General features: G+C 38.8%; 1 protein-coding gene across 6 annotated transcripts in view; it reads left to right on the forward strand.

The window, feature by feature from the left end:
• The window catches only part of MIPOL1 (mirror-image polydactyly 1), a 189,524-nt gene that overhangs the window by 139,550 nt on the left and 33,176 nt on the right, over window positions 1-16,798 (forward strand). For all 6 annotated transcript variants that reach the window (XM_062623492.1, XM_062623535.1, XM_062623499.1 and 3 more), the window contains one exon: window positions 2,836-2,930. In XM_062623492.1, coding sequence (XP_062479476.1) covers window positions 2,836-2,930 — 95 coding nt within the window. The remainder of the gene's footprint in view (window positions 1-2,835; window positions 2,931-16,798) is intronic.

Below are 16,798 nucleotides of genomic sequence, written 5' to 3' on the forward strand. Positions count from 1 at the left end.
TTTTAGGGGAAACCACCAGAGGCACATGAGTGTATTCTTTCTCCTCTTGTTGTACCTTCCTTACTCTACCTTTAAAAAAAAATTAATCAAAACTTGCCCATTTCTGTGAAGAGTTCTGATTTCCAGAGCTTGATGCTTTCCAAAGGAATAATATTTTGCTACAAAGGTCCCAAGCAGCTGTTATTACTAGAGGTGAGCTCATGTAGGATTTTTGCCATTTGCGTTATGGATAGATTTCAATGTACATTAGAGGAGTCTTCCAAATGTTTTATAGTAGTGAAGGCATCATTATTTTAGTTAGCAATTTAACTTTGTGTGAGGCACTATTTTGCTTTCCTTCTTCTAGTGAAAGAAGACATCTCTCTTCTGAGAGGATATTTGAGTCATTCCTTTGTATTTACCACTCTTCAGGTCTGTGAATAATGGGGTGTTCTGTTGTGTGGCTGCACTCTGCACAAAAAAATCTTGTGCTTGAAATTTTATTGGTCTCGTGCAACTCCCTAGAATCAACCCCACTGCATGCTACTGAGGATGTAAGCAAATGCCTTCTTTTCTTCCCTTCACTTTTTGTAGCTGTTTTGGGGGTTCGTTTGCTTGCTTTATCCAAAGCACCTGATCCAGCTGTTATTTTTACTGGTGCAAACCCAGTCAAATCAGTGCAGTTTTCTCTGAAAAACTGAGATAAAAAAGAGTCTTCAGACTCTAGTGCCTTCTGACTTTTGTCCTGAAAAGCAGATGGAACATTAGTTCTATTTTATGATAGTTCTCCAAAGAGACTAGCTGTTAATCTCTCCGTGAGTAGGTGTGTCAGCTGCAAACATTTCCTTCCAGTCTACCATTTCAATCACACTTCACAGTACACTGAAAATTGGCAAGGATGTTAATTATTGGCCTCTAGAACAAACCACCTACTTTGATTCAAGCATGTTTTCCAATTTTTAAGAATGTTGTTTCACCTACAGAACAGTATAATTACAGAAAATAGCTTGGTTTGGCTAACATCCTTGTGTTCTGTGAGTTCTGCTTGCAAGGCAACAAGCAGCACCAGACAAGAGGCTCACCTGCAGAGGATTTTAACCTGTTGTTGACAGGAGCTAGGGCTTGCCAGCATCCAGTACATTGTTTTCAGTATCAGAAGCTCTAAACTACTGTCACTCAGAGGTTAAACATTAACACTTTCTGCTTTTGAAGCTGAAGGAACTCGCCATACAGTAAGAAAGTTTGGTTTATTCTCTAGTGAACTTCCTATAAAAATTTTATGGATGTCCATTGCAGGAGCACTTACAGTGGTAGGCTCTGTACGCAGGCCAATGCAAAACCCTGTGTGCAACGTGACACACTGAGCGGCACAGTGCAGAGATTGGTTGTGTATCTGCATTTGTGCAATGTGCTGTTTAATAAAATTTGCCAGCAGTCAGCCATGTATCCAGGACATGATTAATCAACCAGCAGAATAAATTGCCCATAGATGACTGGGAGTTGACAGTAAACAGTAAAGCACCTGCCTTGAAGACTTAAAGTCTTAGTAGGCAAACAGGAAACAGAAGCAAGTGGGAGCCCTGTTTTAGGAGAGAGATTTTGAGGCATACAGACAGAGTTGTTCATGATTATACAGGGAGTTTGGCAGCACTAGAGGCTGAACTCTGTGCGTTTCCCTTCATGTATTCATAGCTCATGTAACAAGCCTTTAATTTACCAAGAAACTTTTCCACAACGCTATCCTGAAGAGTTGGCAGAATCTGCAGTCAGCATTTCTCACACATGTACCTCTTGGTTTGGGGCTCTAAAATTTGTACAATTAATAACTTACACCATGAATTAAAAACATTGGAAAGCAGCCCAATGCTCAGGCTCATGTGTCAAAGAATTGCTTTGCAAGCCCAGTCTTATTTGTTGTTACAACAATTAATCATCCACTGATTTCAAGATAATTTATATGGTATCTGGGCCCTCAAGTGAGTCCTGCAGTGCTACTGAAACTGGACGTTGAAAATTACTGGTGATTAACCTATAGGGCCCTATTAAATATACATGAGTACTTACTTCTCCTACCTCCTTTTTAACCATAAGGTCCTGTTGGGGCTGGCTACCTTCCTGACTTACAAGCCACATGCTGCAATTTCCATAATGGCTGTGAGTCATAAGCCTTTCACAGCATGATGTGAATAAACAACGGGAGTGGAAATATCCGGGAGGGTTCACAGATGGGAGATGACAGTGGTTGCTCACAGATTCCCTCACTCCACTACAATCTGGGTCCTGGGTGAGAATGCACCCAGATCCCAAAATGAGACAGTGGTGCCAGTCTTGTCATCCCGCATTGCCTCATCGTCTACCACCGCTCAGTGTGCCAGTTATCCAGCAGCTGTCCTGCTGGTAACATCAGCCAGTGGCTCTCACCAAAAGGGCCATGCTGAATAGCTGGAAGGCCTTGTGCAGACCAACAGTCGCATGCTGGTTGTTTGGGGCCAAGTGCTTTGCTTCACTTGCTACATTTCACTCAATAGTTTTGCACTGTAGGAGCATATCAATATAAAATATATTTGTTGATAAACACTTGGCTGAACAGAAGTCTAACCGTAGCCATTTAAAAAGTTTACCATGCACATGGGGGAAGCCATTCAAAGCATCGTTCTGCTGAGGAAGAAAACCCAACAAACTAGAAACAATTGCAGTGCTAGAACAAGAGTTAAATAAGCAGTGTTATAAAACAGTATCGCTTTAGTAACTTTATAATAGACCACGGCTCAAATGAATGCACAGAGGATTGTTAAATTTTCAAAGCAATATGGATATTCTGAATAAATTGTTTATAATTTTTTTATCACTTCACAGGCAGAATTGATAACCCTGCAACAAGAAAAAGAGGCTGCTCTTCAACAGTGCAAAAAATTAGAAGAAGAAATCCAGACATTGCATGTTTATTACAGGTAAAATAATTAATACTAATACAAATCAGTGACTCATAGGGGAAATTTTCTGTACTGTGTCTGACTCTGAGTGAGGAAATGGCCTTATCAAATAGGTATTTGTTGGAAATGTGAATACATCAATGAATCAAGGCGTGCATTTCTGCTTTACTGCTCACCAACCATTTCTTTGAAATAGAAGTCCCTTTCTTATAGCCTAAATTTTATATTAGTTTCTGCTAAGGGAAGGGGAATGTTGCTGGCAGTCAATTCTAACAAAAATGAAAGAGCTGTGTTATAGCAATGTTTTTTGCTTAAAAACATGAGGACAAAAGAACTGATTGATGACAGTTTTTGTTTCTTCCCTGTTTGCTGCACTTACGTAACTTAGTCAACAGGTATTTTAAAATAATAAAATCTGTAATTCTAGAAGACTGATTTCTTTTTCAACACCAATATAATATATGTGTTTCAATTCCTTACATTCTGTAGCAGTATGGAGAATGAGAGAAATTGCCCTTCTCTCATTAATTTAGGTGGGCTGCAATGAACATTTGCATGGATCAGTGGGTTTTAGTCCCTAAGGAAAAAGCTCTGTGTGGTCCAGTGAAGGAGTTAGGTTGTTTTATGGAGTGATATTGGGTTACAGCTCTCATTTCATGCTGACCTCCTGTGTGAGAGGGGATACAGAGCTGCCAGCAGGTTAAAGGCAGGAGAATTGGCATCAGCACAGCAGAAACTTGTGAATCTGAAGTCTGAATGTCTGTGATGAGGGATGTGGGCTGTGGGCTGCAGAGGTAAATAATAAATGTAGTGTGAATATTACGTTCATTGGAAATAAAGAGGACTAGTTAGTTATGACCAAAAAGCATCTGCAGCAGCAGAACTGTGTATGTTTTCAGTGTTTCAGCATTTACAAGTGAAAAATACTCAGGTTTCTAGAGATTTTTTGAGTTTCCCCTTCTCATTAAGTTTATTAAAGCCTTGGAGGGAAGTTTCAAAAACAGCTTTTGTTCCCAAATCTCACAGGCATTTATTTAAGGCCTGTTAATAGTGAATAGAAACCCCAAGCAATTTGTGATTATTGCTTTTAATGAATTTGGTCAGCATTTAGTGTGTACACAAATTATGGTATGATTTACCAAGCTAGAAAGAAATTATTATAGTGCCCATATTACTCATTTAAATGGGTTTTGCAGAATCATTTTAAAAATGAAATGCAATTTTGTATTGATATTTCAGAAATTAAGAGTTTGCTTGTGTTTGTCTCTGCATATTGCAGATTTTTCATTGACTTAAGAGTTACATTTTTGACACAGCATATCAAGTTTTCACTAATACATAGCATTTAACAACTGGAGTAGGCAGCAGTTGCAGTTTACTCATGTAAATGCTTTAAATCTCAAAAATGTTAACAATCACGGCTTGCAGGAATCATCATTAGAATGTACCATGTTATTAACTTAAGGCCTTTAATTTGAAAAGGCTAAATTTCACTGTAAGCTTGATGATGGCATTTGCAAGATTTAGCCATAATGTGTGGAAATGTTCACTTAAATATCCCCTGGGGCAAGAACTGTTGTATCACTGCTAAGTTATACAAGTTCCATACTAAATCAGAACATCAAAACTGACAGACTTTTATCCCTTACTTCACTGCTCTTAGAGGACTTTTTTTTTTTTTTTCTAATGCATTCTGAAGTGGACCCAGAGAGTCACAGATTGATTGAGGTTGGCAGGGAGTTCTGGAGGTCATTTTGTCCAACCCCCTGCTCAAGGAGTGCCACCAAGTTGCCCCAGACCACATCCAGTTGAGTTTTAAATATCCCCGTGGACAGAGACTCCACAGCCTCTCTGTATAGACACTGAGCATGCAGAGACATGGCTAGGAAAGCCAAAGGCCACCTGGATTTGAACTTGGTGAAGGATTTTAAGGGCTACAAAAACGATTCCTAGTAGCACTAGTAGCCTAGTAGCTATTTTAGAAGCACTAAGTGCCTAGTAGCAATGTTTGAGGTTTTTTCAAGCCTATCTTTTGCCTTGGTTAGAAATTAATTACACCATTATGAGACTATTATGAACTTCTTAACATTTTGATCACGGTTTTCCTACGTGAGCATCTGCAGCCTCTGTCATCCAATAGTGTGGTAGTACTTTGAACAAGTGCCAAATGAGACAGATAAAGAAAAGAATATATGTCATTTTTGCATAAAGCTTTGGGGGCTGTATCAGACCAAGGGTGGGATGGGCACAATAATCATGAATGACAAAGCAGAGAGTGCACTTCCCAGGCCATCCCACATGAGTGAAAATTTACTCTCTGTTTTGTATGTTCAGGCTAGTTAAGGAATGCTTGTGTAGATGTCTATTGGGTCCTTTTTATTTATGTTTAGTGTTTCCCATGCCATAGTAATCTAGAGTAAGCACTGAGAAAGTTTTTCAGGCAGCCTAGTTTGGAGCGAGGTGAAAGTTTGGTGCTTTGATCCAGATGAGTTAACTAGATGATTTGCTTTCAAGACTACATTTCCCTGGACTTATTTCTCTTCTGGACTTTAGATCTCCCCAGTGAGCAAAGTGTAGGCTTCCGCACATGCTCTGCTCCTCATCTGTAGAACTGCAGTGAGACACCTTATTATGCAGGGTGCGCACTTCCTTCACCTACTGTTCTCTCATGTTTGTCAGCTTCTCACAGCTTCTGTCATCTCTGTGGTGCCAGCATAACAGCAGCTTGGGAATTTTGGCTTCATTTGGTGCCTTCTTCTCCTTCTGCTCTTAGGTCTTCCTTGGCCTTAGAAAAAGCATTTTCTCATATTTTTCTTCTTTGTTTCCTTGTCTTAACTGAGATTTGTGCATCATCCTTTAACTTGAGAGAAACAAATTTAAGGAAAAATAAAAAAACAAAACCAAATGCTAGAGGCTAATGTTGAAGTGTGCAAGGGATACCTAAAGCCATGCCTTTTTACACAGCCACTTTTTAAGGGTTTAGTTATAAAAGTAATGACTGTGTGCATATGTTCACAGTTTTTGAATGCATGTATGTATATAACATTAAAATGTATATTTTTATACTGATCTGTCTTTCACTAACACTAGTATAACCCAGAATAAGCCAAATAGCATTTTAGTATGCAAAATCAGGGAAGGGACGTTTAGGTCCAGAATATCTGTATGTGTGAACATGCATGCACAGGCATGCTCAAAGGAGAGAAAACAAGTAGAGACCTTCAGGAAGAAAAACAAATCTCTTTTTTTTTTCTCCAGGAGAAAAATTCCTGGTATTTGTGTAGAATACTGCATCCAGTCCTTTTGGGTCCCCAGTGAAAGTAATCTATAGATGGGAGTGAGTTTGACAGAGGGCCACCGGTATGGTCAGGAAGCTTTAGCATTTGCACTGTAAAGACAGACTGAGGGTACTGTTTTTGTTCAGCCTGGGAAAAGGAAAAATATCTTTGTTTGGTGGCTTCAGGGAGACCTAACAGCAGCCTGACAATGTCTATGAGGAGGTTATCAAGGATGGGTTCTTCACAGTGCTGCATGACAAGGGGGTGAGAGACAATAGACTTACATTGAAACATTTTCAGACAGTTTAGAAGGGGAAATTTTTTCACCATGAGAGATGCTCATCATTGGAACAGGTTGCCCAGAAGGTTTTGCTATCTCCATCTTTGGGGATCTCCAGTGTGTGACTTGATAAAGTCATAAGTAGCCTGGGCTGATCTCATAGTTGATATCCCTTTGAGAGGGAGCTTGATTGGACTAGAGACCTGCAGTGATCACTTCCAACCTGAAATATTCTATAATTCTGTGATCTGGTAGCTTCTGCTGTTTGAAGCTCTTCAGCATTTTTCTCCAACTGTGAAAGAAGGCTGTATTGTAAACCATATTTCTTTGCAGATGAAGTAGAAAGTGAATCCTAAATGAAACTGTAGTTTCATGGAAGGCCTGAAAGACCCAAAACAAAATTAAAAAGAGATTTTGGTGAATAAATGATGGAACATTGGCTCCCATCTAGATTTTGACTTTCCAGAAAGAAAGCACATCCCAGAACATTTCTAGCCTTCTTTAAAAGTAAAGAGAAGTGAAAAGGAGGAAAAAGAAAAGGAGGAAGAATCTAGTTCAGATACAGAAGGGGAGGAAATTGGCTCCAAATATAGTTGGGCAGGTTCTCTGCTTCTGTTTGTTCTTTTCATGTTGTTTCTGTCTCATGTCTCAAAAGGAAAATGGTATTTTCTGGATAGTAACCCCAAAATACATATCAGAAATGAAAATTTGCATAACAGGTAAGAACAGTATAGAGTTTCTAGCTTACTAATATATTTGTTTCATTATAGTACTCTTTAAGCTAGGGATTAATGCAAATCATAGATCCTTGGTGACAAAAGAAGGCTATATCCAAATAATCACTTTTTAACTATGTGGAAGTGTTAATCCCAGTACCTCTTTCTCACGTAGCTCTTTTGTTTGAACATCATCACAAGTTTTTTATTTGTATATTTTTTTAATATGGTCTGATTTATATAATCAGTTTCGTTTTATTTCAGTAATGCTTCAGCAGTGTACTTGTACATGTTTAAATGCTGACACAGAGATAAACTATTGCATACTCCTTTTTTTTTCACATATTAGCTAAAACAGCACAGCTGTGTATGAGAAGTATTTCCCTCTATAGGGAAATATATATTTTTTTTCAAAATTACTTTTTTTTTTTTTTAATGTCTGCAGTATTTCACTGAAGGGGCCCCAGGAGTTTTCACAGGCAAATAATTTGAACAAATTTTAAGTAGCACAGTAAAAGGTGCACCTCTTAACATATCAACCTCATTACAAAGAAAGATAAGACAGCAAAATAAAATGCAGGACTATCCCTATCTAAAGGTATGGTTTTGGTAGGCTTCATGTTGGAGTCACATGCAGCAATGCTCGATTCAGTAAAATTGTTTACTCTTCAGCTGTGTGAGATATGTGCATCTGCATTAGTTCACACACCTTTGAATGAAGCTGCTGAGGGTAAGACTTGGTTTGTCCAGGTTTGGCATGCTTTTCATAAATTTTAGTAGTTATTTCAATGACAATTTAAAAGGCTCCTCTGCTATTTAATCAAGTGCTCTAAAAACCATCTATTTGCTAAGTCTGATGTTCACGGCAGAGGAGGAACAGTGAAAACTTGTTGCAATGCTCCATGGTCTCTGTACATGGATATATAATGGTACGATTCTTGCTGTTAGACTGTTCCTCTCATTCCAGTTTTAAGGCCTATTACGTTAAAAACTAGAAGTAATTTCTACCTAACATGTCAGTATTGATCCTCTTGCATTCTATTTGATTTGCAGGCACTGCCGTAGCAGGTCAAAATACAACTGGCTAAATACTCAGTCTTCTGTTCTCTGATTGACCCCTGCTCACCCATTTCAGCCTGTTTCATCTCCCTTCTGTCCATCTTTTTCAAAGATTTCTTCAGTTCAGATTTCTCACAGGGGGACATGATGTGTAGCAGAAGATTGGTCTGCTCTAACTTCCAGCCTCCCAGTCTGAATGAACTGGAACCCATTTACAGTCCCAGTAGTGAGGTTACAACCTCACCAGCACAGACCACTAGCACAACCACTAGCACAGAGTGGTGAGCTCAGCCCTTCATCTGCACCAGCAGAACACCCTGAGCACCTGTCCCAGCAGTTTACCTCAGAGAACTGGTCTTTTCATGGCAGTTGTTTTGTTTCACTTTTTCAGTTATGGCCATTGACTTATTTTCCTGCTCTTATCATCCTGTCTGCTCACTACTATTCTGGCAGTTGCTGTCATTGTTCCAGTACTAGTTGCTTTAGACATAACTTGGTATAATTGCAGTCATTAAGAATGACCAGATAATGGTACTACTGTAAACCTACTGTTGTTTTTGCAGAACAATTTTGGGGAGATCAGGGAGGAGATAGCAGTTTGAGGAGATGGCAGTTGTGTTTGAAGTATTCTCTGCCCTGGCAGCAGTGAATTCTATTTAATCTAAGAGTTTCAGAAACCTGATATCAAACATAAATCTTGAGCTATTAATTTTCCTGCTTCCAAGAAGAGCAGAGATTCTTTTACACCAAAGAGATGAGGTACTTGCATCCATGATGCAGTGGCAGACTGTATGGTATACCTTCTTGTGAAGGAACCTAACCTACTCCAATTTGATACGGCCAAACATACAGAAAACAATGGCTCTGTGAGGGAACACTAACGTTTTTTTGTCTTTCATTTTTATAAAAACCTCAGGTACTACCCAAACTATATTTCTTAGTTTATTCTCTATATATAAAGTCCCACTGATTTCTGTGGGAAACTTGGACATGCAATGAACAGATTTAGCCGTTGTTTGTGGTTTGGTTTTTATAATGTGCATGCTTTCATCCTGTTTATTGAACTGAGTGCTGAAACTGGTCAAAAATGAGGAGGTATATTGTCTAAATCAGATCGGTTAAAATGACACCTTCTCTGAGCAACCCATGGAGGTTTCAGTGATTTTGAGTCAATTTCTCAGGGCAAGGAGAGCCAACATCCTGGTAATTTGAACCTGGGATTTAGAATCTGCAAGTTCAAGCTTCTTCTCTGTTATTATGCCACTTCTCAGTGAGGTGCTGCAGCCCTGAAAGAATTGGGATCTTAGGTTGGTATGTCTTTCTCACTTTGCTGTTCTATAAGCAGTTCCCCACCAGTAAGCCCCTCTGTCTTCTTTCTCTTTGTCTCCTTACTGCTTGTGCAATTGCAGATCTTGTTAGCATTACAGGAGATAGAAGTCCAGGGTTTGGAGGATGTTTCATGGGCGGGATCAGACAGCTGAAGGGAGACAACAGATCAGTAAGCTGCTCTGCTTTGGCAAAGCAGCTGTGTGAAGTTTTACTGGCACTACTGAGACAGCTGTATTTTGCAGTGTCTTGGTGCAGGTGAGTGGTTGAGGCAGAGCCCTACCTTATTATCCCTGTTATCCTTATATATTTCACACTTTATTGGATTTATTATCCTCTTCCACCTGCCCTGTTCCCAGGCTTCTCTAGCCTGGAACTGATAATTTGCCTCTCCTTCTGCATTTGCTCTACTTTCTAGCAATAATAAAGCCAGAGAGACTGTCTTTATAAATCAGTGGATAGGGAACTTCCTTGGGAGTTAGGCAGACTAGACTTGTATCTGTACTCCAATTAGTATTTGACCATTTGCACATAAGAGGGATGATAGGGACAGACTCCAGTATATACCATAGTCATAGTGTTTACAGTGCCTGTAAAAAGGCAAAGCAGTATCTGAACCTGTCGGGGCTGTGTGGGCTATCTTTTTTTTTGCCTCTCAATGGAGTATCTTAGCCATTAGAGTGGTCTCTGAGCTTCCTCTGTCTCTCATTCATTTAAAGACACACACAAAAATTACTTTGAATGTTTCTCTTTTTGCTCTGACATGATTTTGAAAATTTTCCCATCTCACTGGGAAAAAAAAAAAGTGTAGCATGGAAAAATAATTTCCTACTTGGCTTATGATTTATAAAAGCTTTGAGGAAGAGGAAGCACTGAACTGTCAGAGATCCCGGACACCTGATGGAATAACAACCCACCCCATGCCATCCCTGCAACCAGCACAGAGGTGAATGTAGTACACTCAAATTGCCTTGAGCTGCTGTTGACTCAGGCATGGATTGGTCTGACCTACATTTTATGAAATCTTTGTGCATAATGTTTCCAAGGGCTGGCTCTTGGCCTCCAGAGGTGCCTTGCCAATAGGAAACACTAAGCAGCAGATCTGAGAAAGAATCTGGACAGCATGAATATTGGCTGAAGTGTTTAACATGCTTTGTGATGCGGTTTTAATTTGTACCGTGTACTATACTAATTCTGCTGCTGTTTCCATTACTGGGTGTGTTATACTGGCAAAATTTCTCAAGTTTTTAAGATTTGTTGAGGACCAACCAGTCACTTGTGCTAAGCACATTAAAGCTATAAGCCCTCTGCAACTCCTTATACTGTATTTCATCAGATTGAGCAGATGTCTCTTCTACCTATTTGCTATCATGGGGTAACTTGGACTAAAACAACGCTTACCATGTCAGTTTTGCTGTTGTGGACCTTTTCAAATGAGTTTCTGCTCTTCTCTAAGAGCAGGAATTTGCTTGACAGAAAGGAATTTGTTGCCATCGGATGCTGATATGGTCTCACGACTCTGTATACACGGCTGTGCTAGTCTTCTGTTAGCAGCTCTCCTTCGCCTGGCTGATTCTTTCCCCTTCTCTGTTCTCTGTGGTTTTCTGTTATGGCTTCCTTCATTTCTCAGTGGGCTGAAAAGACTAGGAAGTGTGATTCTGTTTTGTGCTTTTTGGAACAAGTACATAGCTAGAGGTTTCTAGGAAATTTGTTAAATCCTAATAAAACGGAGGTATTGGAAGGAAGGTTTAAGCCTCTGGAAGAACTACCAGCAAGCAACTGACTAACTGCTACTGATAGGTTGAAGTAATGCAAACTATTCTGCTCCTGTAGAAATGCTTGTAAAAATTAGTACATTGAGATCTGTAGAGTTAATATGTATTCTGTATAATGTAAGGATACTCAAAAGAAACATTGGAAGAATCTATGAAGAGGATATATAAGATTATGAAATCTGTGATCTGAAAAAAAGGGTATATGGCCAGAGCCTACATATTCTATTCTGCTATTGAAATGCTGGGTGAATATAGATGAACCACATCACTAAACTCTGCTTCAGCTGCATTATTAATATAAACTGAATAAGATGTTTTACTGTTTTGCCTAGAACCTTTAGAGATCTATGACTATGAAAATTGTGTACTCCTACTTCAAAGTGAGGGCAGGAAAACAGATACAGGATAAGTAGCAGCCCTCTCTAAAGCAAGTTAAGAAAATACAGGCAAACTGTGTGTGAAATAAGCTGCTCGAAAGAAATATTTTTGCATGAGAAGTTTGAAAGAAAATCTAGAACTGAAAAAAAATAAAAAAAATCACCAACTTTGGCCTGCCCTATAAATACTGTATAAAAGAGAAATTCTTTTGTTATGAATATGATATTTTGAAATAAAGTAGTGACATTGCCAGGAGGATTTAAAATTCCTTTTTTTTTGTTGTGGTGTTTTTTTTCACAAGACATTTTTATGTTAAAACGTCAGTTCAATAATTTTAAAAAATGTTAATTTTGTTGTGTTTCAGTTCATTTCTCTTCAGCTGAGGAACTGAAACAAAACAGCATTTCAAGTTGAAATGCCAAGGTGAACGGAAAATTTTCACTTAGAAATTTGCCCCAGGAAGCCAACGTATTTGTTTTGTGTTGGAACCTACATCTCCCAATTAAAAAAAAAAAAAATTATAATTGTTTGGTGAGAAGACTTTCCACATGAGCAATTTTCAGCCAGTGCTAGAGAAAACATTATTTTTCTTACTTTGAACTTAACCCTGTTCACTGTGGAGTCAATGTAAAACTTCAGTTAGGAAGCATCTAGGAATTCATGTGGCAGCAAAAAGCCTCTGCCTGTCACTGAACACAAGACAGAAGACTATCCCGCTGTTGTGTTTGCAAAGAGAGAAGCTGAGAGGAAGGTATTTTCTTTATTTAGTTGTTTTTTTAAGTTACAGCTTGTAGTAAATTGCTACATGCATGGTCATGCTGGTGCCTTTTGCTGGAAAAAATTCTGGTTTTATATTCTGTCCACAAGCTGCTTTTCTAACTAATGTGGTAGAGGTCTTGTGTTTTGGAAGCTGAAGGGTTTTAACATTGTGTCCAGCATTGCATAACTAGGTGTTATTCATCTGGTATGGGTAACTCTTCCAGCATAGGTGTGAAGGCTGTCATTTTTACAGAGAGTAAGGATCAACTTGGAAGCTTTAGCCACAGTTTTCCAGTTAATAAATGGGCCTGCTGGGATTTGCACTATTCTGAGTCTTTCAAATATTTGAGTAAAATGTAACATATTAGTAATGGTTTGCTTTTATAAACTGCAGCTCCTATGGTCATGATAGGAAGAAGCAGCACAGAGCAACTTGATTTTTTTCCTACTGCCACAAAGAAAACATGTAAGCACTGGTACAGAGCTCCTGTCTCACCAGCAGAGCTTTTCTGGCTGAGAGTTTGGAAGGAAAAGCCACGGAAGGAGAGGGAAGGAGTTACAGTGATTGAATAGTCAGTTGTAGATGCTCTTTGACCACAAAGTGAATTTAGAACAGCACTTTCCCTACCTCAGCCACTTCATTATTTGGTTTTGTCTTTTTTTTTTTTTTCAATCTGTGCTGTATAGTGGTACAAATTAGAGCATGGCCACCCACAAATGTTTTCCTGAGCAACACAGAAATGCTGTGTTTCTTTCTTTCTTTTACCTTTTTCACACTTCTAGCTAGCCACACTTTTGTATGAAGGCTATAGTATGAAGTGAATTGAAAAATGCAATATTGCTGTGTGTGATAGTGAAACCTTTTTCTGGCAAATGGTGACTAGTGTCCTAAGTGAGTAAAAGGGCCAAGAATCAGATCTCGGAAGAGAAACCTGCAAATCCTGTAATCTCAGGGTTGAACCCACTCAGGTTGCTTACGATTAGACCAAATAATGTCATGGTCTGCCATACAGAATCCACCACTGTGTCTCTTCTGTCATCAAAAGAGCTATTTTTATGCAGGTTTTGCCACTTTCTTGAGATTGCTGTTTCATTTTTGAAATAAAATTCTTAGCTCTGACAGTTTAAATATTTTTTCTTCCTGCTTGATATAGTTGTTGCTTCCAAGCTTTCAGGGTTAATAGCATGTGTCTGTATCATCTGTAGACATCAGGATGGAAACACTGATGACCACACAGTAAACTTTGAGATGCCCAAATTATTTCAAGAGTTAGAGTAGGAAACAAGGCAATTTGTTCATAAACATTAACATTATAAAAACTGCAACTCCAAGGGATTTGTATTCAGTACTGGCCAAACTTCACTCATACATGCAAACAGTATCTGCTCAACAGTCAATAGCCTAAACTATAAATACAGTAGATGATTTGGGATTTGTTTGCTTGTCTTCTGCATCTGGGAAAAAAAAAAAAAAAGTAGGAAACTAGTGGAGAAAAAAAGAGATTTCTCATTTGTCTTTTGTGTTGTTTTGTGGGTTTCATTTGTTATATGTTTATTTTGTTAGTATTTCTGGTGCTTGCAGCAGGAAAAAAAAAACAAAACTTTTTATCTGTTCTAAAATAACATAGTAAGTAAGAAGTAGAAACAAAGTGAAGTCACAGTTGGATATTACTGTTACAAGATAAGAGATGACAATGGTATCTTTTTAGGTTATCTGTTATCTGTGGTGTCATTAAATCTAATGATGTGCTAAATAATAAAAGCAGCCTTATCGCATCACAGGGCCTTGAATTGTCTGGAAGTTGCCATGCCTGTGGGTTCCCTTTGGCTTTCAAAAAGGGTTTAGAGTCAGAAGAAGCTACAGTTCATAGTGCATTTATGCAATCAAAGCTCTTTAGACAGATGGCTGCTAGCACTCCAAAATGATTAAAATATGTTCCAAGCAACATCAGTCTGTGGGCTTGGGGACCCAACCTTTCATTAGTCAATAAAGGGTCTTGAGTTCTTGAAAATGAAATCTTTAAAAGCTAATAAGGCTGCTGGTTTGCTCTGAGCTGTTTCTTTGGATTTGCAGTTGTGGATTGGACTTGGGCCAGTATCTGTCCAATAATGTGAGGCTTTAAGAAAAAAAAAAAAATCTGGTTACAAGAGGCCTCCCAGCAGATCTGCCTGTTCAACAGTGTGGCCAAAATTTTTAGTCTTAGATAAGTTCAGGCACCTGAGTCTTTACTTATGGAGCTGGGAAGGGATCTGCAAGTGCCCCTTTGAAAAAAACAGTCACTTGCTGCAGCATAGTTTAACTGTAGGCACCAAACTTGATCATTTTGACCTGTACTGTTTTATTTTTAAATCCTTATGTGTTGACCCAGGAGCATCTCTAGAATACTTGCAGGGCACCATAGCCGAGATTATTAAGCAAGCTTTCCAGAACTTCTAGAAATCAGTAATATTACTTACAGTGTTCCTGAGTGTTGTCACGGCTTGCCAAGCCATAGTATATGTTGGTGCTGCAGTGTAGTTTGATTTATTCTCATCTGCACCTGGCTTGCAACTGGAGGCTTGTGCATATGTGGAGTGTAGCCTCTGCATCTCTATGTGAGGGCAGCAGTAATAAAGGTCTGTTTAATAAGATATTAACAAGTTCAAGCCTTCTGTTTCTATTTCTTTCTCTCACAGAGGAAATACTGGTCTCACAAGTTGTAAAAATACAAACATGACATATTCTTGCCCCATAGACTCTTCCACACAAGTCTCAAAATCTGAAGTTACATAAATTGTCTCCAAAATGCCTTAAGATTTAGCCTGCTACTATAGAATGTGTTTTAAAACACATCAGAGTTTTGACATATACCAACAGAAAAAAAGCAAGTCCTGGTTATCCCATTAGCTCAATGTGATCCCATTAGTTAAATTGTTCAGGCTGTCTTCTTTCACCTTGGGAACAGCTCTCAGATTCCTTTTGTCAGGATGTGATGGGCCCAGCAATTGAAGTTCTTCCCCCACACACACCATAGCTACCTGGAGAATGTCATACTCCATTTCTTTTTCCTGTAGTTTCCTTATGAATGCTTGCCTGTGCTTCAGCTTAAACAGCCAGTAAGTTTTACTCATCATAAACATAGGGAAGATGTTACCTTGTTTTGATAATATACATCAGATTCTAATTTCTGATTATTTTGGTGAGCTGTTTCCCTTTTTTTTTTTCTGTAAAATATCTGGTTTGTGTGTCCCGAAGTTTTCTGTCCACCATCAGTCCTCTAATCTACTCTGCTCTTGCAAATGACTTCTGAACATAGGTTTTTAACCTCTGTTCAGATTCCTGTGAACTAATTTTTTTCTTCAGACAAAATGAACTTGTTTTCCCCAGAGTAGGCAATACAACACAAAGGTCTACCTTAAAAGCTCAGAATGTAGTAAGTATGCCTGTTTCTCTTAGTGTCTCCATTTCTGACATTCCGTATAAACAGATATATTTACCGTGGTCTCAACAGTTCTTCCAGTGATTTAAGTGTGCTCTGGAGTGGTCTTGTTACTTTATCTCTATTACTCTTCTGCCTTCCAAAATTTAGGGAGTTGACCTAATCACCTAAATGAGTCAGAACTTCAGGGAAAGGAGATGCACAAAGCCTTCATCAAAGTGTTATGACTTTAAGGCTTGATAGATCATGAAGAACTAGCACTAGTAAAGGAGAATATAAAGAGCAGATTCACGGTGTCTTGGGAGCAGACAGAATTTCTCTCCTTGGAAATTATGCTTGCTTTATATCTCCAGAGGGACCAGACTTCATATTAATCACCTTTCCCTCTACTCCAGGGAATCACATAAGCCCTTTTATTAAGCAAGCCTGCATCCTACATAACCTGTGTCACTTTTTTTTTTTTTTTTTGGATCATTTTCCTGAGCTCTGCAGAAGCTCCATTTCCAACAGTGCCATGTAACAGCAAAGTGCTGCTGAATGGTCCGTCCATATACTCAGGCCTGAGGTTTCCAGAGTGCTGAGCAGGACTTCAGGAGTGACATGATTCTGGAGAAGTGGATGATTTTATACATGCTGCTAAAGTGCTTGAGGGGCTCCTCCTTTGAATATTCTGATTTGCCATTGTTTTCATTTGGAGTTCAAGTCCCAGAAGCTTGTAAACACCAAGTCCTACAGGTCTGTGCTGAGGAATGGAAATGGACTCTTTTGGAATATTTGGGTTTTTTTTGCCTCTTGATTCCCCTATCAGTAAGATGTGAATAGAGCTACTCATGCAATTTTTTGGAAAATACATTCATTTAGGTTTTCATTATTGGATGCTGCTAAATGTTAAGTGG

This window comes from Pezoporus occidentalis, unplaced genomic scaffold (genome assembly GCF_034315485.1).
Source record: "Pezoporus occidentalis ecotype Australia unplaced genomic scaffold, CSIRO_AGI_Poc_V1 ctg108, whole genome shotgun sequence".
Lineage (NCBI taxonomy): Eukaryota > Metazoa > Chordata > Aves > Psittaciformes > Psittacidae > Pezoporus > Pezoporus occidentalis.